We start from the raw sequence: 25,715 nt of genomic DNA on the forward strand, positions 1-25,715 counted from the left end.
TCCAGATGCAGCAGACTTTATATAAACCATATGCAGGAACATCTAAGGTGGGTCATGCTGATTTAACCCATTTAACTTTGATTTTTTCCCCTAAACTTCCCCTTATGTAACTACAACATTAGAAAAGGCATTTTTTCCATATTGCACAACACTGTCACATCAATATTCTGTATCTGCTGACTGAAATGCTTCACTGAAGCTACGTCACACTGATATTGAGTGAAATATTCAAAGCCAAGATGCTGCTGTTTTGTGGCAGCACAATTTTATCAAACAGAAAATATCCAGATGTCTTGAGCATCATTTTATACACATTTTCCTGTAACCCGCCAGGACTTATTTGGTATCTTTGGAAACCTTGGGATCTCCACTAGAATTTGAAATAAAGTTTTGTGGGTTTGAACAAAGCTCACATGCACAGCATACATTTATAATGACGAATCCACTAACAGGACCAGCAGAGCTGAAGCAGCCAAGGAGAGCCGAGTATGTGTGACTTATTGAGGCACAAGAATATAAATTCAATACAAATAAAACTATCGCTCACTGACTAACATAAACATGTGAATGTAAGGACACACACACACCCACAGATGCACACACACACACAGAAAAAAAATCACTCATATGCAATTTAGACAGCTGAAAGATAGGTAATTGTCTGGGCAACAACCCAAATACGACATCTCATATTTCTAAACCAAATAGTTTTCTTTCCTGTCCACTTTCTTTCTATTTCTCACTGTTCTCCCTCCCTCTTGCTCTCTCTCTCTCTCTCTCCCTCTCTCTCCCTTTCTCCCTCTCTCTCTCTCTCTCTCTCCACCATTCATCCCAGGCAGACCCGTCCTGAGGAGAACAAAGCCTGTGCTGACACCACACAGTGTTAACACAGTCCAGAGCTCCTGTCTTCCTCCCCGGCTGCAGAGGAGGCTGATAAGCCAGCCGGTGTGACAGGAAGAAAACACGTTGTGCCTCCCCTCGTCCAACCTCCCCCCTCCTTCACCCTCTCATCCCCTGCCCCCCTCCTCTGGCTATCCTCCTCGATACAGATACGGCGAGCTGGTATTTGTGGTGAGACAACAATGTCCTCTTTGAGCTGTCAAACCAAACTGTTGAGTAACTCGGTGCAAACAGAGCAGGAACTGCTGTCTAAAGCTGTTCTCTCTCTCTCTCTCTCTCTCTCTCTCTCTGTGGTGGGATTCCAGTCGTGTTTCATTTGGCTGTCGACAGATCCATCAACAACACTAGTTTAAACTCTGATCACTTGGATACTTGCTGATTCAAACAGTGCCTTTTGCCAAAACAATCCACTACAGTTAATTCTTATTACTTTCAGGCATGTCAAAGACTACTAACCCCTTGAACCCCTTGAACTTGATTCTCCCCTTAATTTATCCCTTTAGTAAAAATAATTTCCCTCTAGTCTATGACAGTGTCACATCTATATTCTGTATCTGCTGGTTGCAAAGCTTCAAACAAAAAACATCACACTTATACTGAGTGAAATATTCAAACCCAAGATGCCATTGTTTTATGGTTGCAGCATTAGATCAAATAGAAAATATCAGGATGTCTTTTGCATCATTTTATACACATTTCCCTGTAATTCAGCAGCACATATTTGGGACATTTGGAAATTTTGGCATCTCCACCAGAATTTAAAATAAAGTTCTGCGGGACTGAACAAAGCTCAGCTGCACTGCATGCATTTGTATTGACGAGCCCACTGATTTGACCGCCAGAGGTGTAAAATGTGACCAAGAAAACATAAAATCTCTCATAATCCTCAGTCAAAAACTTACAGTCTAGACAACAAAACCACTTGAAGTTGCACACGACCATCGCACTTATGTAAACCAGAACAACACTTTCTCCGCCAGCAGTATTACAGTGTATGGCCGAATCTGTCCGCCACTCAGACCCCTGGCATCAGGAAAGCACATACAGTGCCCATAATTCACACAACACCTTGGGTTCAGCCAATCCTATTGAGGTTAAAGCAACAAAATTCAGCACACTGTTGGAGAGGTGTGGTATTTTTCTGAAAACAGCAGCAGCTTGTCAAGTTTACATGTATGTTTCTTGGTTACGTACCGCTTTCACTGCAAATCTAATTGGTTTTGGTGCCAGGACTTCAAAGGAGCTCGCAAGTTATTACAGAGTAAAACCTTTAATAAATATAGTGTTCAGAAACATATATGAGGGTAATTTGCACCACTTAAGGAAACCAAACTAAGACGAACAGAGCTAATAGCACCACAGGCTGCCAACAAGCCCACAACAGCAACTGGAGTGACACATATTCCAGTCTGGCCCAGCGCAGCATGTGTGGGTTATGTGTCTGTTCTATAGCATGAGAAAGGAGGTTAACGGACAATCAAGTATCCACAGCAAATAACCCAAACCCAAACGCTCTCCCCTGACTTCTCGTTTTACACAACTTCCTGCAGACTCGCCGTGACAAAATCCGTCATTTAGCCTCACAGTCAGTGTTAAAATCTTGTTTTTCTTCAAACAAGTGAATAAATCTGCCAGTGGGATGAGATAATCCCACTTGTTTCCAATGCTAATCACCTTGCTTCCAGAATCTTTTTGAATTAATGGTCATTTTCTTGATACTAGTGGGCTGATCTGCCTTATTCTGCCATGTTTCATTCCACTGGCAGATTTATTCACATGTTTAAAGAAAACTTTAGGTTGAATATGAGGCTTGTTAGGATGGAGTTTTTTTGCAGTGTGGTGGAAAGAGAGAGGGAGATGTAGAGGAAGCAGCGCTCGGTTGTGGTTGCAGCATCTCGCTGTGTCTTTCCTTCCTCGGAGCCGGCTGAGCCAGCTCTGCAGTCTGCTCTCTGCTCTTAATTAAACCATTAAAACAAATTAATACGCATAGTGGGCCTCCAGTCTCGACAACATGTGACGAGCATTAGGGAGGCGCACTTTTTGGCACGATGACCCCGATGCCCTTTTGGCTTTCTCCCTTCTTCTGTCTTCAGTCTCTTGACTTGTAGACACTAATCCAACGTATTTGATCTTATCTGTCACTCAAATGTCTCTCCCTACCCTTTCTCTCTTCCTTCTTGTTATCTAATTTCAAATTGAAAGCATGTGGGCACAGTTAGGAGACCCAGAGGGCAAAGACAACCAAGATTATCGCCCATTCCTCCCCATTAAGAGGGGAGATTTTTATCAGCGTTTTAACTGTGATTGTTTCAGCTAAGTACTGCACTCAGCACTGATTTTCAGTCCCTTTATTCCCTCCTTCCCACCACACTTCTGCCTCAAAGGTGGGCTGTCTGAAGTGACTCGGAGGTTTAATGTGGCCGCCACTCAAAAACACACACTTTCGCCGATGCACAAACACACACAGAGGCACGCTCACACAAACCAATGCATCTGTTATTCGTTCTGTCGACCCTCTGCTGTCCAACAATCACAGCCCGCTGCATTCCTCCCTGCGCTTGGCGATTACACAGACAGTGAAAAGTGTGTGTCAAGGCTCGACACGGGGGCCTAACAGCGCGATAGAGACCGTCCCGTGGCCCAAAATCCACAGGTCCAAAAACAACAGTCTTGTGTCCTGTGAAAGTCAGGTTGAGCGAGAACACACTGAGCCCCTACCTGCTGACTCACTGTGAGTTGGGATGCACCAATATGATTTTGGGGGAGCTGATACTGATATCCAACATCTTGTCTCCCCTAATGGCACAACAATAAGTACAAGTACCAATTCTGTAAACAGCAGAGAAGAATAACAGCCCCACAAATAACCACAACTACACTGCATCTTTTTCAAAATTTAATATTATACTGACCATCACTGCCATATAACTGGTGTGCTACCTACCTATAAGCGTGCTACCTAGCAACATTTGTACCTGCACTACAGAATAGGAGACAGCATAGAGACAAAGTTTCACTTACATAGCAACCTTCAAATTACAAGAAACACTTTAAAAGAAAGTTTTTATTCATTAATTTATTTACCCAGGTATAAAGTCTCTTACAAGAAAGACCTGGCCAAGATGGCAGCTTTACTAAATAAATAAATTAATTAATTAATTGACAAAATGCAATTAAAACTACACTAAAAACACAGCCTACTTATCACAGCGAATAAGGATTTATAGCTAATAAATATTGTGAGAGGAAAGATGTAGCTCTTACGTAGATGACACACATAAATAACTTAACCTTTAACCATACACTTCAGCGTCTGACGTCAGACTTCAACATAAATTACAACATAAGCCGTATAATACAACAGGTATTGTGTCATGTATTAGTCTGAGGTGATACTGACCAGCCGGATAATGGATGTCCCAAGTCTCTTTCACTTGACTGCCGGCTGGAAACTGCCGTTACTTAACCGCCTGTAACACTGGAGTGCTTTTGAACAAAACTCACAGGCAAAGTGCCACTCATTCATCCTTTCCCACAGAATCCATCCATCAAATCAGCGGTTAGACATTTTGATAGAACCAAAACCGAATTTGGGAGTTTCTTCACATTACAGCGGAGCCATTATCTCACCGCTTACAGTAAGCAAAGACACACGCAGCATTACCCAATTTCCCCCTGTGCATCTTAAAAGTTTCATCTCTTTTCATGTCATTAGCCCTTAGCAGACAGGCAGTGAGAAATCTTTATTTTTATATATATAATATGAGTCATCTTCTCAGGCCAAGAATTACTTGACATCTCCATAACTTGTAAATTATGCTGCAAGTCTCTACTACATGCTGATGCATTCTCCTCCACCAGAAGAAATGTAATTGTTTCAGCATGGCTGGTTTTTAATCTTGTTCCTTAGAAGGAGAAGCTCAGAGGAGAGTGCTTAGAAAAGGGAAGTGTGTGTGTGTGTGTGTGTGTGTGTGTGTGTGTGTGTGTGTGTGTGTGTGCGCACAGAGAGCGAGAAAGAAAGGATGTGTGCATCCGTGCATATATATTTACCACTGTCCTTTCAAAGTTTCAAAGTCTCTGCTCTGAACTTGAATCATTATGTCTGTTTTGGGGGATAAGATTAAAAGTCAGACTTGAACTTAATACTTGTTACATTACTTCACTATTAGAAACCATAAAAAATACTGAGCTATAACTCACACCTTATGGATCTGTATGATGTTTCTATGCAGTTCCATATGTGTGTGTGCATCCAAGAGTGTCTGTATATGATTGGACACACACAAACACATACAGAGCATATGTCCAACTTCACATTGCATTTATGTTTTCCATTTCAGATGGTTACGCTTTTATCTTGACTTGAACAAAGAATGCAACTGTACGATAAAAATGAATCCTTAGACTAATATTATAAGGAATCCACTGCTGAGAGCTGCAGTGCCCTGGCAACAGATGTAACAAATGTTTCTGTGTTCCTGAAATTATTATGTATGATACAGAAGTGGGAGGCAGAGCAATAAAAGCCTAGCAAAAAAGTTTTTTTTTTTTTTTTTTCATTTCAAAAAGGCATGGGGATTTTTAATAAAATTAGAGGAAACAAGTGGACATGGGATGTGATTTGTGGTGGGGTGTGAGGTGGGAGTGAGGAAGATGTGACGCATTCAACAAGACGTCCCACCAGAGCCAGAGAGTCAGAGGTGAGGACAGGCCGTCTGGGTCCTGAACACACACAAACACATCACTGCCTCACTCCTGTTGTCCACTGACAGGAGCTGCCTTGACGCCTATGGGACATCCTGGGTTTGTTGATGGGGATCTGCTCTGTGGAGTGCTTACCCTGCGCTCAGTGGACAGGCTGCTTATTTAACTTTGACCCGCTGAGCAGCGACCTGGGGCCAAGTGGTTAAGGTTTAGAGGAGAGGGCCACAGGTAAAGGACATGAGGCCAAAGGGGAGAGAAACTATGGGGAGCTTCTCACTGGACCATTACTAACAGTCTATATAAAAACAATGACTAGAAGTTTAAGGAGCAATATTTAACTTTTTACATCAAAATGTTAAATAACATTAAATAGGACATATTATGTTGTGACCCCATGTTTACACACCTGAATTATTGTGTTTGCTGGAAGCCAGTGGTGTAATTCAGTGGCCAGTGGTGATGGCTACAGAGCCGGGTAGTCATAGCAACAACAACACTGGTGAAAATCAGTAAAAATCAACAGCAATGCTAAATATGTACTACATAAGGAACATTGTGGTTGAGTTGTGAGGTCATCATCTACTGGCTTTATGGATGCAGGTTACCCCAGACTAAACTGTTTCCAGGTCAATAGTTCATCAAGGGGAGTGGCATGTTTTGGGACATGACCTTTGCCAGCTGAAGGAGAGGAGGGTACGGCGGCTGGCATGATGCCGCAACATGAAATCTTGCATAGCTTTAAAGGAACAACTTGCCCAAAATACATAGCTGGCCCTACTCATTGTACTGTCTAGACAGATCAAGTTATCCAGTTTTCTTTAGCAAGAAACAGTTCCCCACAAAACTCTTTGAGTATTCATGTCACTGTTTTGAAAAAGAGCTGCTGCTGTTGAGTAATTCATGTGCAAATGTTTGACACTTTGAGCTCTGCAAATGAATATCCATCCAGCCCCATTGTATTGGGGTTGGATGGAGACAAAAATCACATAAAAGCTGTCTGGATGGAGATATCACATTAGGCGTAAGTGAGAAAATAAATTTGGATCTTGGGTGATTACCTTACACGCATTTTTACACAAACTGGAAGTTATGTTCTGGACACACACACACACACACACACACACAGTGCCTTGCCCATGGGCACTTTGGCACTGCTGGTGTGGCAGGTCTGGCTGGCCACAAACCAGTCACCCATTCACACCTTGAATCCACTCGTGTGGGTGCTGCTGCTCAGCCAGATGCTCTTTAACTCAAAATGGAGTTGGTCAAGCTTCTCTAAATTCTTTTAGTGTTGCAAAACGCTCTGCCTCTCAAGCTACATCGGTGTTTGAAATGCTGTGTGCATCCGTCCTACCTGTGCACTCGTGCTGCAGTCCTTTGCCATAGTGCCCCTTCTCACAGATGCAGTCGTACTGGCCGGTGTGTGTGCCACACTTACAGCTGGCCATCACATCGCAGCAGTCCTTGCCTGCTTCACAAAGGGACGAGCAGCGTGACAGATCCTCCTGGATGTAGCTGCCCGTAGGGAGGTCTGGAGGTGGAAATCAAACACACAGGAGCACAGGTTACTATACAGTACATGGGATAATATTATTTCAACTGGCAATCAGTCTGCAATAGATACACACAAACACCATTTGAGGACTGAGTTTATTGTTGGATACTGCTACAAGTGAATCTTTATTATACCACCATTTTACAAGTCTGGTGACAGCACAGACAGCCAAAAATGTGAAAATGGACGTTGCTAACATCATAACAGGATAATAAAAATATGCAGTGAATGTTTAAATTTGGTTACCAGACAATCTAAAAATAATTGTCTTAAATATGAGTCTACGGATACCTTGCTTGCTTGTTTTTCCAACTTTACCCCACCTCACTGTTTATGTCTAAGCTATACTGTGCCTTGTGCATATTTCTGTATGTTATGACTGGCTGTGGACTGCTTTCACCTTGACCGTTTTGTATCCATTTTAAAAATCAAACACAGACTTGCCGTTTGACTTTTGATGTTGTTTAATGAAACATCTCACCAAAAAAATGAGACAGAAAAGTAAATAAACAACACCTTGATGCCTCATCAGCTCTCACACACACCCACATACACACACACAACATTTTCTTCATGGCTCTGAGGCCAAAACCTGTCTCTGTTTTATTTATTTTCTATCAGAAAACCCTTTCCCATAAATATTTATTCTTCTACTGAGACAGTAGAGAGGAGGAGACGTGGAGGAGAGGAGGCTCTAGTCTCATTTGATCCTCGGTCAGCGAGGTGTAACGTGTTTCCCTGGAGGCAGAGGCTTTAAAAGACACCGTCTCCAAGAACCTGAGAGAGAATCTGAGCTTTAACGCTGTTGTTGGCAGAGGCTCGGGGCAGACGTTTTAAGAAATAACATCAGACACAGACCGGAGGCTGAGCTGATAGTGAGGCTCGTTGGCTTTTATTCTCACGGCCTTATCCTTTCTCACTGAGTTCTACTACTGTACCTACTGTCTGGGATTTGAGATGTGGTGTGTGTATGTGTGTGTGTGTGTGTGTGTATGTACAGGGCATGCCTTTGTGCACGTCGACACATAAAGTACATGTGGATGATTTACAGCTTACTATACACTTAGCGGCTCACATGCAAGCACTGTATGTGTAAACTGTATGTGATTTTGCTATTTCATGGTGATATTTTATGTTTAAACCCATGACCGAATCCCTCTTTTCACTAAATTTTGGGCCGTTAAACTGAAGTGTGGGAACAGGGTTTCGCTCTCTGCAGTCTGTATGGAAGTGAGGCTAAATGGCTGTTGGCAGGACATGAGAGCGGCAACCATGTGAAATGCACAATGTCAGATTCCATATAAAATATTATCTGTTTGCCTTTAAATAAACATAGAGCTTTAAAGGGGTCAAAACCTTTGCTTAAGAAATATTGCGGCAGGGCAAATGGTGATGGTGGGAGTATTGAGGTTTCAAAGAGACAAAAGAGTAGCCTGTAGTAGCTGAATTTCAACTCAGCAGAACACAGGATTTGATGTAACTGTCCCTTGTGCAACTAAACTGGGTCAAGTGGAAAAAGGGGGTATGGGTGAAATCGGACATGTCTTTGGGGTTATAAAGTAGGCACCTCCCATTACAGATGTTTTATTGAACTGGGACAGCAACACCTCCAGAAGGCTATGGTTCCCCAATATAAAAAGGATTGTTTTTGAACTGTGGCAGGAACAAAAGTGCATTAACACAAGGTAAAACTTTAGGGCCTTTCTCCACTGATACCAAACCTTTTGGAACCGCTTTGGCACTAAAAAAACACACATCTTGAATTTTTCATTCACCATGGATCCAGTTCCAGTTGATTTTTTTGGTTGCTGTTTGACATGTGGGACTCACAGGATCCAACTAGAATCTGGGGACTATAGCACTGTTTATCACTGATTGGTTATACATTTATTCAACACTGAAGCGACTGAGGGTGAAGGCTGGCAGCTGCCATGTTTAAATTCATGTGGAAGTAGAAGCATTTTGTTGTTAGCTGCTGAGCATTTGAAGAAGCCAAATGGAGAAAAAACATGACGAGACTCAAGTTCTCAGTCATTTGGTCAGAGGATTCAACAGGAACTTTTGGGTAACAAGAAGGAAACATCGTTCCATATTTCAGGGAACTGAACTACAGGTGTGATCTTAATCAACACCTTAATCAACTAAAGAAACTGAAACTGGACTAAAAAACTGAAGGATCACAGCTGCGGAAGTGGAGTGGACAGAAATGTGCACACCACTTCAGTTGACTTTATCTGACAACCATTATTGATTCTCCTTGTTTGAAACACAAATGATAACTAGAAGCGGACCTGGTGTTAGTCCCTGTCTCCTCCCACTTGATGTGGTTCTTGTTTTTTGTTGTGAAGTGGAAAAGTTCGGGTTCAAGTTAAATCACAGTTACAGTGTCAGGGCCCTCAGGTTTTCTGCCGCACCAAAAAAGGTTTCCCATCCTCCTCTTTCCACTCTATTCCTTGCAGTCCCACCCACACTGCTCTGTTATAAACATTAGAGAAGATAAAGCGCAAAAAAGCCAGCAGTAATCCTCAACAGTCCCTCTCACCTTCATGCAGCGCACGGCGAGCCAAGGCCTCAAACTCAGCAAAGTTGTGCACCAAGTAGCAGTGCTGGTCCTTAGGGTGCGAGGCCATGTCGTGGAGCTCCCTGATGTTGCCCTGCCAGATGCCCAGGGTGAAGATCTCAACGCCCCGCTCCCTCAGAGCTGCTGCTACTGGCCGAGGGTCCCCGCCATTGGAGTAGCCATCAGTGATCAGGAAAATGACCTTGGTGGCGTTGGCACGAGAGTGACGCAGGATTTGCTGTTGGGACACAGATATACTTATTAAGTGGACAGTTCAGTTTGACAGAATTTGTAAAATTCAGAATAAAATAAATCAAAGTTTCAGACTTATTTTGCCAAGCTGATTTGCTTGCTCTTCCTTTATGTTGGCTTGAGACAGAAACAAAATTTGAAGAAGAATTTTAATTTAGATGCATTACACAATGACAACACTTGTGAAAAAGGACCCTGCATTCTGTAATACAGGAGATAAAGAACATCTTGATGTACCTGCACTAAAGTGAGTTTTGCTGTTACTCCCACAATGATGAAGCTCGGAGATGAGCCTTAAAGTAATGTTTAAATATAAGAAAAAGAGAAAATATTACAAATGCAAACAGGTCAGATTGAAAAAGAGGCCTACAGCAAATATTTCACTTCAAGAAAACCAAACAGAACGAGATGACAAGCGAAGGCAAAACTGCCATAGTTAATGTACTAGTCATGCTGTTATGTATTTGCACAAGGTATCCATTTAAGCACAAACATCCCACGCATTACTCAGCCTGCCAGCAGGCTACCAACATAGCTCCAGCTTTATTGACATGACTAAATTGAATAACGAAGAACGTCACACACGACCACTAAAAACAACCCTCAATTCTAGGGTTCCTCAAAACCCTACATCAGCAGGACAGGCAGCGAGGGCAAGATGGGGAAGAACAAAAAAAAATAAAAAGAGAATACTCTACAATTGTAATTATTTCTCCTACAGACTGTGCAGCTGCCTGCCAGTGGTCGAAAACCACCAGAGAACACTGGGTAACACAGAGGCTGGTTTAGCAGACTTCACTGCTGCGTCCGCCCCAGACACCGGCTACAGTTCCCAACCTAACTTTAGCCACCGTTTACAATCCACCACATACAATTAGACAGGACATTAAAGTCAGAGAAACATATCTTTATTTTCGCTGGAGAAAAAAAAACCCAACAGGGCCATCTGCTAGCTTTACTGTGCAGAGCCTAGCTGAAAGTGTTTGGGTTTGTTTAAGGGTGTTTCAGCTAAGGGCACGAGGGGGGCATATGGATGAAAACTAGCCAACAACAGATGGAAAGGACAAATGGAGAAGTTGGAGGAATAAGGTGAGGGGAGAGAGAAAACAAAAGAAGAAGAAGAAGAAGCAGAAGGAGATGAGGTGAACTCAGTAGGAGTGACATCCAATGTACAAGCTCAAAAACTAAGGTCACTGGTGTGTTGTAAAGAATGAATGACGGGAGGGAAACAAAGGATGCGTGTCAGGAGGTGTGTGAATGTGTCTGTGTTCTCAGTCCAAACAGAACGTAATGGTGACATATGTAAGAGCGTGAAAGCCAGAGGTGAAGTGAGAGGACACACGCAAGGGTGTGACCGGCAAGAGAAAGGGGAAAAGGAGGGAAACAGAAGGAGAGAAAGCTCTGTTCTTTATTGTCTAATTGGCCAAACTTCAAGCGGCTCTGGCAGAGGAGACGTAATTACAGAGCCCGTGAAGCGAGAGAGGGAGGGAGAAAGAGAGGAAAGGGAGAGGGAGAGCGCGAGCCTGGTTTCTCTGATCCTCAAAAGCTCCAGCCTGCCCGCTCCTCTGATTCCAAACCCAGGGAGGTTTGCTATTCCCGCTCCCAGCTGTCAGTGCACCTCAACAGGATGCTGCAATACAGAGAGAGGGGCGCTCGCTGGTCCTCTGTGGCCCTTGCCGGCTGTCAAGTTTTGCATAAAAGAACACAGTAGCAGCAAATGGTGTGTTGGTGTGAAAATGTTGTATTTTTTGTACGGAGGGCCAATGGGCCAAGAACCATCTTGCAAAATACTTACCATTTGTTACCTCTTAACATGTTGAAGCAGTAGTTTTGCGTCTTCAAACACTTCAGCGAATGGTGTTCCATACATTTGCATTTCTTTAAATAGATAAATCAGGCTGTAGACACTAACTTCATCATTGTCTCATTAACATCACATCGAGTTTTAACATGCTTGAAATATGCATATATCCTGATATACCGTGTGATAAACACGCTACATTCAGAGACATTCAAATATATGGAAGATTATTGGCTGAAGTATTCGAAAATGTGGTGGCCCATGGCAAAAGTGCTGCTTGAACATGTATTTTTATACTGTGTTAAGAGGTAATGAATGGCTGTGTTGACAAGTATTTTGCCCCATCGTTTTTTGCCCAATCGGCCTTCAATATTTTAGGTCTTTTATTAGGCGTCTGCTCAAAGTGCTTTGGGGTCGCAGCGGTTTCAGCGTTAGCCGTACGCGAGCTGCTGGTGTGCTGGTGAGCGTGGAGATGCCAGCAAACAGAGCATACGCATGCATACCCACTAATAATACAGTCCTGAATACTCTTCAAATGCTTTGGGTCAGAGTATTAACATAAAGCCGACCACATGACCCACTGTGTGGGAAGAAACTGCCCTTTACAGTAACGCTCAACACACACCTTATCATTGGAAGCACAAAGTGTGTGGAACACAGCGTACACTGATGCAAATGTACTATCTAACAAAAAAACACAAGGGCAAGAGTCTCTAACACAGTCGGGACCCACAGGGGATTGCAACATAATTTTGGGGGTCATAAGATGATTAAGATACAGGGGAAATAAAAAAAATATAATATGCAAAATTATTATTATTTTTTTTCATATTTTGTTGTTTCTAAGTTATCATGTGAAATACTGGCTAATTTTAAAATGCAAGGCCTCCTCTGATAATTAGGCAAATGAAACAACTTGAAAAGGTCCACATGTTGTCAGACTGAAACCACACTGCATATGCCGCCTGCGACAGGGGGCTGTGAGCAGATATTGCTTTGTTTTAAGGGGTCGCAAGAGAAAAAGAGGGAGAACCACTGTTCTAACACAACACTGACAGATGGAAAAGAAGGCATGTGCAGTTTGTGTGTATGATGAGTTGTGTTTGCTCTAACAAACATTGTACAAATCAGTGACCTTTAACAGTGTCTGTGACTATATATCCTATACATCATATCATTGAAATTCAAGGCTTCTTTTGCTAAACGAATCATGTTTACTTTACTTCTTAAGCAGTCTCAGTTTCCAAGACAAATAGACTAGGTTCTATATTTTAAGACATGTTTGCTTTTAAAGGGAGAGAGAAAGAGTGTGTAATTCAAACATAAAAGTCACTGACTTGCATGTTTAATGCTGCTTAAAAGAAATGGGTTAAAATTAGGCAGATCATGCCAATAGCTGTCAAAATAATGTCGCTTCATTGATTAATTGCAAATCAATTGATTTGCCTCAAAAACAAATGAAGTCACGCACTCAGTGGCTTGTTCGTAAGTATATTTTGGCAGTGCTGGACAGCCCATATCATACATGCATCTGAGCACAGCTGGAATGGTAGAATGTCAGCTTGAGCCCTCTGTATGCTACACATCTCATGCATTTCTTCAATTATGCACTTGGCAGAGCCTACAACACCGGCGTGGGTCCAAAGTGTAGATAACAGGCCGGCAGCGATGGGATAGTGCAAGTGTGTCTGGTTTGGAGCCCGAGAGATGCGTCAAAGCAGCAGAGACCAACAGGCCCGGAGGGATTAGCGGTAAGAGGAGTGAACCCAGCTCTGTTCCAAAATGCCTCAAACTCTGGCAAGAGGCAAGAGAAACAGAGATGAGCAGTCCATATGTGGTGAGTTTTTTTCTTGCAGGGAAATCAGATGTCCGCATGCATACACACACAGTCACACACAAGCACATACACAGAAATGCACAGCTTCCATTATGGGAAGGCCTTGCAGAGAGAAACTAATACACGCACTGAAAAAAATCTCTATTGTAGTGAGGCATTTAGTCTGACATTCAGCGTTATAACTTGCTTTGATGAGATAATCCCATTTGTTTCCAATACAGATTCACTTCTTTCAGGAATAATCTTAGTATAAAGATGTTGAAGCAAGGCAGAATGAGGCAGATCAGCCCACTAGTATCAGGAAAAATCACACTTAATTCAGGCTAATTCCAGAAACAAGTTGATTAGCATTGGAAACCAGTGGGATTATCTCATCCCACTGGCAGATTTATTCACATTTGAAGAAAAACAACAGTGTAACACTGAATATGAGACTAAATGACTTGTTAAGACAGTGACATGTATATACACAAAATGCGGTGACTGCAGAACAGGCATACACATGCAAAACACACACACATACACACACACACACACTTGGTAGCTCTTGCTGGGCTGGGATAGAGCCCATCAAACCTATTAACACCCTCAGCGTCCAAACCTCTGATGACCCCAATCTAAACAAGGCACACCTTCAGTCCACTGATGAAGAATTGGATCCACATGCAGGGGAAACCGTAGTCTCCAAACAGATGCTCGTATGATTAGGACTTCAAAAGCGGGCACCTCGCTGCACTTGGCACAGAGGACAAGGAAAGCTTTCCACACCTTAAGGGGGCTGACGACGGAGCCAAGGTGCCCCAGCTGAGCTGTGTAATCAAAGGCTTATATATGCATGGCAGTCATCCTGAATGCCAAATGAGGACCTCCTGCCCCCCGAACACACACACACACGCCACCACCCTCACCACACTGCTCCCTCCCATCAGCTCCTCCTGAGGCTTTGATCAGAGCCTGAACCCACCTGGCTCAGAACAAATCTGGTTAATAATTTGTTTCTCTCTCCATTTGTGCCATTGGGTGCTTCATTGAATAAAACATTGAAACCGGGATGGAAAAACTACAATCAGCCAAGCCAAAGGATTAATGTACAGTGCTCTTCCTCTACTCTTGTTAACCTGCTGTTTTTTCCCTTTTGTCTGCTTCACTATTCAAGTTACAATTCAAACACCTTCCCAGAGCTGCGACTTTGCAACAGATGATGTTTCATTTTTCCTAAGTGCGAGCCATCTGTGAAAGTGGAAAACAAATTATGTTTAAAAAATGAAGTGTTTGTTTCAAATTGAATTACTTGGGGTGGCATGGCCCAGCTGGCCAAGGTACACCTTCAATATGCAAGTCTCAAATCCAGAACCATGACACTGGGACCCTTGTCGCAATGTCATCCTCCCTTTCTCAACTGCTACTCGACATGTGAAAAAAGAAACTCGTTTTTATACAAAATAATTGATCCCATATGACTAAACCAAAGTAAGTTAGGTCCTGGATTGAAAACCTTAAATCTGCATCCTCAAGACTTTTAGATGTATTGACTGATGAACACTAATATTCAATATTTTCTCTCTCCAAGGAGGATATAGGGTGATATTATTTTCTTAATTCAAATGCATGGCTGCCGCAATTTCCAGGCACTTCCAACTCCTCATCTACATTTTTGCATGCCTGAAGCTGATACAGGAAGTTAAGACAGACATCCTATCATTTTCCCACATCTAAATGAATAAGTCTGCCTGTAGGTCTAGCTAATGCTAGCTAGGTGCGGTCAGCCACATATACATAGTTTATGTCTAACGATGTCTCGTTGGGGTGTTTCTGGCAAACCACACACCCTGCTTCGGTTTTGTTTCCGAGGGGAATATGCTTTCATGAACGCTGTGCTGTGATTGGTTGAAAAGACTTCCACTTTGAAGGGTTTGTTGAAGATGACTGCTTCTGGTTTTGTCACTTGCTCAAATTTTTGTAACATGCTGCAGTACAAACTCTCTGTGGAACATTCGCAGATTGTAGAAAGGGAAAGCCGGCCTGACACACTGGTTATTGGTTATTCCTCATGAAAATGGTACAAAAAGACTTTGCATGCACTTATGATGCACACTGCTGCACTCGTTTACAGCCGTCATTTTAGTAAAGGCAGTGTCTGCTTGGAACACAGAGAGAGAGACTCAGAAGCGGACCACAGAAGGAGAATTACAAGAAAGGCTTCCCGTTATTCTCTTATATGGTTTTCACTTCCCGGAGATCCATCTCCAAAGGAAAAATCTTATTTGCAGGCATTCCAGAGTGGATAAAAATGCAGCCCAACTGCATCCGTTCGGAAAGCTCTCTCCCCCTCGGTCGGAAGTGAGAGCCCTTGTTTTGACATGCTATCTGCTCTTGGCTCTGGTGGTAAGAATAACAACAACAACTCTGCAAGGGCCCAACGGAACAACACGCACACACACACACACACACACACACACACACACACACACACACAAACTTACTGTACACACACAAATTAGAGACACCAGATCCAACTTCCCATTATTGAGCAAGATGCTAAGGCACATACTTTGGATACTTGAGATGATCTGGGTCACTTTCAGAGATAGTTTGCTTCCTAGTCCCCTCGGTGATGTACCTTTTTTTGTGTTTTACTCGCTGAACATCAAGTTTTCAGTATCAGTTTCATCTATTGCATGTCTCAAAGGAGCTGCACATTATCCGGATGATCTGTTGAGAGGCTCCTCATCCTAAAGCATCATAACCTCAAATCTAATTGTGGTTGAGATACCATTTCAAAGGCAAATTAATCCTGAGTCAGATCTGCTTTCTGTAGCATATTTTTGACTTCAGAGCACATGTAAAGCACATGTAGTATATTTTCTAGAACGGATTGAATTTGCATTGCTGGAAAAAAAACTGCTTTCAAGCTTTGATGCTGTTTGTTCCTTGCCTCTAACATATTATAGTGCTTCATCCATGCCACATCATCTATTTTTCGCAGTACTTTCCCTGTCCCTGTGTTGCTCAGCGGATGGAGACATGACACTACCAGGGCGAGGGTTAGAGGTTTGACTCCCACAAGGGCCACCCATGCTTAAAATACAGACATACTAATGGCGTTATAAGTGCTTTGAATTGACGTGTCCACCAAGCATCTTATGACTCCACCATGAATTATTTCACCAACATGCCACCAAGGACGGCAGACGCCTGCAGTGTTTTTCTGTCTGCTCTCTATCCTGCTACTTCTCACCAGTGACAGTGTCAGATATGGCAGATAAACGAACAAGCAAGACACCTTGTCATTGTGATACATCAGCAGAGGCAATAAGCCACTGCTCTGTGTCTGACTGCAGCTCCTGTCCATTATCAGCACAGTGGAGTGACTGCTTGTTCACACTGTGAAGCTGAGCTGTAACTCTAATGTAACACATGCAGACACGGATGGACCTATGCCTCTTAGTCGTAAAAAAAAAAAAAAAAACATTCTGAACAGTTTGAAGTCATGCAAGAATGAAATTTTGCTAGTCAGTTGAAACCACTTTTTACAGTTTTTACAGTGGTAGCGCTTTTACAGACTCAAAAAGGGCAATTAAGAAAGGATGATGACGCAAATTTAGAAAGGAGATGCAGGCCACATATACAAACATACACAAATTAACGTTAAAAATACAGGCTGTACACTCCAACTCCTTCAATTAACAAACATTTCATGAGTCTTCTTCAAGGTTGCCAACCAAAATTACAACAAACTTACTTTATACATCTTCTACAGCACGATCCATCACATCGTGAGTAGAAAAGTCCAATATTTACACTGTTGTTGAGTTCATCAGCACCCAGGAAAAGTACAAACCATTTTCAAAATATGGCCGCTAGGCAATGAAGCTACAGAACAGCTTGGTGACAGATCAGTGTCATCAGCCTAGGCATAGCTGTGTAAACATAAGAGTCTGTCGTGAGTTTGTGTGACACAAGACAACTCTGGCTAGTTCTTGTGGAGCAGAATGAAGACATACAAGGCTTCGGTGTGCCTTTTCATGTTTTGCTATATTGAAGATATCTGCGAAATAACAATGTAAATATTGGCTTTTTCCATTTAGAATGTGATCAAAAGGCTTTGGAAGACTTTGATCATGCTTTACAAGCTGTGTAGAGTCATTTTGTTGTCATTTTTGGCCTCAACTTCAGTTGTTTTAGAGTTCTAACTAGCTCCCTGTGTACTGTATGGACATTTCACCTGTGTTTCAAATGGAGGTGAGTAGATTTAGATTTGATCCATTGACATGCCCATCATCGGTACTGATCTACAAGTGGGGCAGGAGAAGCTCAGCAGTGTGGATTTACAGTTATGTGATTCAGTTTTACACAAAGTAGTATTTCCCATCATTCTGCCGTCTCTCCCTTTATCCCCGTCATGCTCCACTGTGTCCAATGAAGCAGAAACACCAAAGAAATGTCTGAAGACAAGAAATGTGTATACGCATAAACACATCATCAGTGGTTAGACCAGCATTTCCCAAACCTTCTCACGCCAAGGACTGCCATATAGTAGTGTATTAGCTGGCAGCCAGATTGTAGCTCTTTCATATTTAGTATTACATATGATTCAGTGGATAATTACATACCTGTCTGCACTGTAGGTGAACAAATAACAGTTTAGACAGTCAAAGCTATGATTATGATGGGCAAATTAGTTTGGCTCCTGACGGTACCAGCCTTCAAGAATGTTTGCCTATTAAATGTCGATGTGTGAGCCGACCAAAACTGAACCCAGATCAATTTGGTTGAGTTTGTTTGAGAAGTGTGATCCCATCCAACGTGTCAGAGGAGAGAGAGAGCAGGCAGTTACTTAATTGCTAAACACATAGGCTGTATGGCTGTGTGTGTGTTCGCTTGACAGGTCCTGTCACAACACCATTCATCAAACTCAACCACGAGGGAGCAGAGGGAGAGAGGAAGACAAGCGAGAGAGTGAGACAGAGGGAGAGAGATGTGTTGTCAGAGAGAGAGAGACTGACAGGTTGGTCGGACAGGCGGGTAGACAAGCTAATTCTGCAATGTGTTGCCAAGGAGAAAGGCCATGCTGGCTCTCAAATGAGAAACCCATTCAATTATTTCTCCCCTCTGGCCCCGGTGTTGTGCTGGCGGAACGAAGAGTTGAGCGAAACGTTTTACAGTGACCGGGTTACGATCAGATGTGGCATTTTGGGTAACTGGACAGGGAAAGTTGGTTTATGTTTATTGCCGTATTTGAACAGCGTAAGTATTTTTCAACAATACCTCAATAACAGAAAGTTTGAGGGAGTGGGAGGAAGAATAACAGTCTCGGTGTGACTGGGCCACACTGGGGTCACAAGACTGGCTTGGCACGCTGCTTCATATGATTCATCCCAAGTTATTTCAGTGGTTTTCAACCTGGGGGTCAGGACTCCCCCAAGGGGTCGCAAGATAATTTTGGGGGGTTGCAAAAGATTTCTAAATGTTATTTTATCATGCAGAGTGTATTATCAAAGAATGTGCATAATATCTATCTCTTTCTGTATGTATTTCAGACTGTGTAGAGCTCTTGGGCAGCGCATTTGAATGGTATGTACCATAGAAATTGAATGGAAGTAAAGCAGACACTGAACTGTCTGCCGTGGTCATTTGACTAATTTAAAACAAAAAAAAAAAGCTAATTTTTGCTATTCTTGTTATGGCAACAACACATTTCAGTGGGGCAATAAAGTCCCGACAGTTGGTTCTCCAGTTGGATATGCAATCATGTGGTTTGTATATCCGTAAAAATGTGCATGTTTTCACTTTTATTTGCCGTGCTGACAGGTTGGATCTTGATGGCTGCATTGGTTGTTCCACCCATTTAACAGTTTACTCCAATGTGACATATCTCTAAATCTACTGGGTGGATTGCCATGAAATTTGATAAGCACATTCATGGTCCCTGGAGAGTGAACACTTTTGATTGTGGTGATGTGATGACCTTTGCTGTAGTGCCAGCATTAGGCCAAAATGTCACATTTCCATATGAGATCTAGTGGTTATTGTAGTAATCATTGGTTGATTTTAATGAGTGCATTCATGCTCACAAACGAATGATTTCTCTTGATTATGATAACCCTATGACCATTCCTCTAGCGCCAGCCTCAGACCAAAAAGTTGACTTGTACACAGTGTATCTCTACATTTATTTCACAGATTAATTTATTTGATGGAGTAATTTACTGAACACACTCATGCTCCCCAGAAAATAAACCCTGTTAACCCTGTTTCTGTTGTCATTCTCACCTTTTCTTGCCACTTTGATGCCAATGTGTCAAATTTCCATAATTCATCATAATTAGCGGACTGCCATGGCATTTCAGGTATTTATACTCCCCTTCAGTCTTCAGTCTTCAGTCTGAAGAAGAACAGCAAACTTTAAATGTTACATATAATTTGGTGCTGATATATGCATATACCTTCAGTGTGCAGGCTCTGCTTCTTCTATGGTAAAGCCATTTGGTTTAGATCTACTAAGTTGTTACAGAGGTGACATTTTGGCCTTGTTAAAGGAAACCCCCTTGGATTTATAAATCAGTGCCTTCCATGAGTAATGCTGTCATAAAGTGTTCTCCTTTACTTTGCTGTACTCACTTTCCCTGATCTTACCCTTTTCCACTTCTACTTCGGTTAGTGATTTCCTACTTTCCCTGAATGTCTTTCTCAAACATGCATGAACTGTCTGTATTCAGTTGTTACTTACATGTGTAGGCAGAGAAAGCAACATACAGTGAGCTAACTAAGGAAAAATGAGTGTTGTCACTTACTTAAAACATATGTGTTGCTGTTGCATTGCATTCTGGTCTGCTGAGGCTACTGTCAGTGGAAAAAATGCATTTCTTCTTCTTCTAGGATGGATGTTTCCCTGTGTGATTACGTATTGTGAGGATGGTGAATCTAGAAAGAAGTCTTTGTTCTTTGTGAGGGACTGACACCAAATCTTGACATTTACCACTAATGTCTCAGAAAATGTTGTGTCATCATACTACACTGTAGCTGTGCTGGAAATAAGTCATCTACATTATGCATGCAAATAACAAAAAAATACACCACCAAACATCAGAATTCGTCCACAAGTGATTTAGTGTGTATTTTTTTGCTTTAAGGCATTTGTGACATTACACTGGAAGTCAATACCCAAACACAAAGAGGCCACAGCATAAATTGTAAGACAGAGTTTTGATTGGAAATAAACAAAGGCGACATTGTGGTGAAGGGAGACGCTGTTCTTGACTCCAGACTGGGGTTTTGAAAAGGCTTATATAGCTCGGGAATGATTTGGGGACCGTCGCTAGCTTAAAGCATCCATGACAATTTATCCATCTCATCCAGACTTAGATTTGACCGCACTGCAGAGACAGACGTAGCATTTTCCTTTGTTTTGTTGAGGGCTGTTGCTGTAGTCGCAATGCTCTTTCTTTCTCTCTTTCACTCTCTTTCTCTCTCTCTTTCTGCTCTCTCTGCCTTTCTCCTTTTCTAACAGTTTATTTCTCTTGGCACTAGTTGCAGGGGAGATTTCCTCTAATAGGGCAGGGAATTGGAGAGACGTCAGTGTTTGTTGTTGTTAATGGAGAAATATCAACTTATTGATTCTTCTGTTTTTGCTGGACTTAGTCCTTCTCAGTAGGATAAATGATTATGTTATAATATCAGAGGGAAAGGGCCAAGGTGCCGCAGACTTCTGCAATAGTGCTAAACCTCACTATAAATCAAGAGGAACTTGGAACATACGACTCTCTGATGTTACATATCCTTGTACTCCAAGAAAATGAGCAGAAATACCAATACAAATATGCTGTTGCTGGGTAACACCTGCGTGTACTGTTTGGATACCCTGAATCTAAACTGATTATAATTGTGTGCTTTTGTGCTTTCACTCAAAAACTGGTTGGGTTTTTGGGCGATCACTATCACGTCCTGGGGGACTAGTTTCTTGCCAGCACACTGCATTTCAAACATGAGCTGATTAAAGCTGAGACAAGTGTGTGTTTTTTCTCTATATTTGGGCAACTCCTTGGAATGGGGTTTATTGCCGAGGCTGAGAGCAGACTAATAGCTCCAGAAACTGAAATCTTGCACAATCAGACCTGGGGAATGTGAGCAAAACCACAACAAAAAAGAGCAAAAACAAAGGCACAGGACGCATGCATATTTGTGGGTGCGTATACAGTACATATACCAGCTACCTACTCAAAGCCATGCACACAGACACAAACACACACTCACTCACACTCACACACACCATGGAAAACAACCCAGTGGAATCTGGTCCTCTCAAACCGTAACCTCAACATAGCAAGTGGTTTACTAATAGACCTACACGCCTTAGCCCATAAAAACATGTTATTTCGCTTGCCACTACTGGCTCTTTCAAATAGTTTTGGTTTCTTCAGGTGCCAGTGTATGACGCTTTTGGTAAATCCTAATCCCAAAATGCCAAGATAAATCCATATGCTTTAAAAATCTTTGTGTAATGTGTGCGAATTTAGCTGTAGCTTTAGCGTCCCGGCCAGTCAGCAAGATGCAAAGTTCCAATGAAATACACACTGCTTATTCATTTCAGACAGCATCATTCGATATTGCTGTATTTCAAATAGGAGTTACACAATTTCTGGCAGCCAAGGATTTAAAGGAGCAATCAGTGTTTTTTAGTGCCCCAAAGCTGTATTTTCTTCCTCAAATACATTTTAAGTGGTGTAAACTCACTTTTATTTAGTATATTACATATATACAGAACATTATTTATCTTACATATCATGGGTGGCCCTATATAGAAGGCCACCATGCTCACTACCATGTTAAGATAAATGGTAAATCAGGAACGAGGAACCTTCTGATAACCAGATGACTACTCTACCTCCTGAGTCACACTGCCCCATAAGTCTTTCGTTCTTCTATATCGCCCATATTCCACTTTGCATTCCTTTCCACACCTTCCATAACAAGCACCCGAGTTATTAGGTGTCAGTATTCAGCTCCAAGAACGGTGTCGTAATAGCTGTTTTTGCACGTAAAGAATACACCATACTCAAGAAAAAACACTTATTGCTTCTTTAAATGACCTTCTTTCCTATGAAAGGTAACATGGTTAGGACAGTGAAAAGTTATAATTTTCAATGAGGAATTGCAATTTTGGTAATCCAAGTGAAATTCAAACGAATTCCTCTATGCAGTGGAGGTCATTACAGCCTCTCACTTGGCGGACATTTAACCTCGCCTACGGAGCGTCAGTCTTCATCACCTCCTCTCCTCACCTTCATCCATCACACATCTTCCCCCTCCAGCTCTCAGCAGTGGGGTTTCCATCTAACAATTTTCATGCAAATTTTGAATTGGTGCATAAGAAGATTTAAATGGAAACATTCACATTTTCAAAAAATATTGCTATAGTTGGCTGAGGTGAATAAGCCGGTATATTGACAAAGAGGAAGTGTGATGAAAGCTGATGGAATTAGTTTATTTTAGGAAACAATTACATTCCAGCTGCTGCTCTGTTTAATGACAACAGACATGGCAGATAAGAATACACATTATAGGTGGAAGGGTTGTGTAGCCTACAGCTGTGTGCCTTCCAAAATTACGTGTGTAACATAGTTGATGGAAACGTCCACTTCACATTTTCTTTGGCCGAATTTTTGACAATTCAATAGTTTACACTAGTTTCGACTTGGCTCCGCACACACACACACACACACACACACACACACACACACACACACACACACACACACACACACAAAGTTCAATATGGTTCCAAAAGGAGGTGCAGTTTTAAAAGGTTATTTTAAGTGACAGGAAATCTAAGTGTGTGTGTGTGTATGAGTGACAAAAGTTATTGGCAAGTACAGTGTGTGATTGCATGTGCATGTTGTGCATGATGTACGTCTACAGGCAAGTGTGTGTGTGTGTGTAAGTGATTACTGTTTGTGCAGCCGGGACTGAGGTGGTGAAATCCAGGTTAGCCAGCCACTCCTGGAGACTCCCCACATTGCAGAGCTGATTTTTATGGCAGGACTTACACTCCTCTTTTCTGCAGTCATTAAACTAAACACCTCGTCTCGGGGGAACAATGAACCGTACAGGAAGCGGACACCAAAAAAGATGTGGCGATGCATCTGCAGTGCTGACATGTAGATATCTGAAATTACCTTTGCACCTGTCAAGTGTTTTTTTTTTTTTTTTGGAAACCCTGCTGACATTTGTATTTTACAGAGCCGAGAAGTGTAAAGATTCTCCCGTCTGATCTCCTCTGCTGAGCTCATTTTTAAAGGGAGAGGGGAAAAAAATAATAGTCTAGAGGGTAATTGCAACTTCAGACTCACAAGTAGCAAGTGAATAATTTCTTTTGGGCCCGGGCTGAAGACTGAAGTGTGGTAATTTCCCCTCTGGCAAAGGCGATGAGAGTTTTTTTGAGTAATGGATGTATCTGAGCTCTGATGCATGTAACAGAAGCAATCAGGAGAACAAGAAACGTGAATACCTGCCTGACAAGCAACAAAAAGAGCCATTTGTGTGAAACGTGTCTGCGTTTGAAATTAACTCTTCAGCTTGGTGACTTTGTCATTACAAATGTGCAGCTCAGTTTGTTCAAACCCGCAGAACTTTATTTTAAATTTTATTGGAGATCCCAAAGTTTCCAGTTATGCCAAATATGTGCTGCTGAATTACAAGGAAAAGTGTATAAAATGATGCACAAGACCTCTAGTTACTTTCTGTTTGATGTAATGGTGCAGCCATGGAACAATGGCATCTTGGGTTTGAATATTTCACTCAGTATAAGAGTGATGTAGCTTCAGTGAAGCAAAGCAGACATAGAATATGTAAACCCTCTGTCAGTTCCTGTCTCTATCTGCATATTTTCACACATTCATTCATGGTGTGAATCCTGTTCGCCTGCGTCCACTTAACACCACTCTGCAAGACAAATGTTAGAGGCTGGGAATCGATAAGCATGCACAGCCACTCCAGCTCATTTGATACCACAGAGAAGTGATTGTATGAGCGACTGGCCTGGTGACAGGTTGTGGTCCGGTGTATTTTTCCATCTCCGAGCACACAAATACACTGTTGTTTCCACTGGTTTTTGCTTGCACAACATGTAAGCATGCACATCCACAAACACACAAACACACACACGCACAGAACATGTACACTCTTGCACAGTGAGGAGCTTAAAATGAACACATGCACCTGCAGATATACAGTATGTATGTAAATGTACGCATATGCAAACACACATACATACATACCCTCGCAGTTGGTTCCATTAACACACACAGATGAACAGAGACGCATATGCACACTCACTTCTTCTTCCACTAATTCCACTCGCATACACAGTTGGAAACACACACACACACACACACACACACACACACACACACACACACACACACACACACACACACACACACACACACACACACTCCCTGTTGTTTCCACTGGCCCCAATCACCTCATTTTCATTCTCTAATTCTCTGTAGCTGGAGCCGCTGGTTCTGGCAGGAGGCGAGCCCAGTTATTCTGACCGCAGCAGCTTTAGCCAGGGGCCAAATAGGACACTCTCGATAGCATCCAAACCAACACACACCGTGTACATTGACGTCCGCTGAAAAACGCTGGAAAATTGCCGTACAGCACCCTAGGGCTGCCTAAATGCCTGAAAATTAGGCGTGACACCGAATGAAAGGCGGACAGACAGGGGAACAGACAGTCTGGCAAAACACCTGGTTGAGAAAAGGAGACTGAGAGTGATTCAGATGGTAGCCTAAACTTGCAGAAGACAGTGACTAAAAACCTGCTGGAAACATCCGATACATTATCAGCAATAACTGTGGTAACATGAGCCCTTTCAACAAAGTCTAGACATGTAATAACGGGACTGAGCGGAGTCTAATATTGGGCTGTTTTCACTTAACAATCCTCAACAGGCAGAAAACAAAAGTCTTTGGCCTTTTTTTCCCTTTCTTTTAATCATACACACACATGCAGGAAACACTCCCATCCACACACATACACACACACACACATTTCAGATCCTCTCCACCCTCTTCACATTCATTCAAAGCCATCAGATCCT

The 25,715-nt window shown here is 42.3% G+C and overlaps 1 protein-coding gene across 1 annotated transcript in view; it reads right to left on the minus strand.

Moving 5' to 3' along the window:
• The window catches only part of svep1 (sushi, von Willebrand factor type A, EGF and pentraxin domain containing 1), a 113,277-nt gene that overhangs the window by 74,429 nt on the left and 13,133 nt on the right, over window positions 1-25,715 (minus strand). Inside the window, exons 2-3 of the mRNA XM_030076624.1 lie at window positions 9,702-9,957; window positions 6,959-7,135 (exon numbers count right to left, since the gene is read on the minus strand). Of these exons, the coding sequence (XP_029932484.1) occupies window positions 6,959-7,135; window positions 9,702-9,957 (433 nt within the window). The remainder of the gene's footprint in view (window positions 1-6,958; window positions 7,136-9,701; window positions 9,958-25,715) is intronic.

This window comes from Myripristis murdjan, chromosome 18 (assembly GCF_902150065.1).
Source record: "Myripristis murdjan chromosome 18, fMyrMur1.1, whole genome shotgun sequence".
Classification (NCBI taxonomy): Eukaryota; Metazoa; Chordata; class Actinopteri; order Holocentriformes; family Holocentridae; genus Myripristis; species Myripristis murdjan.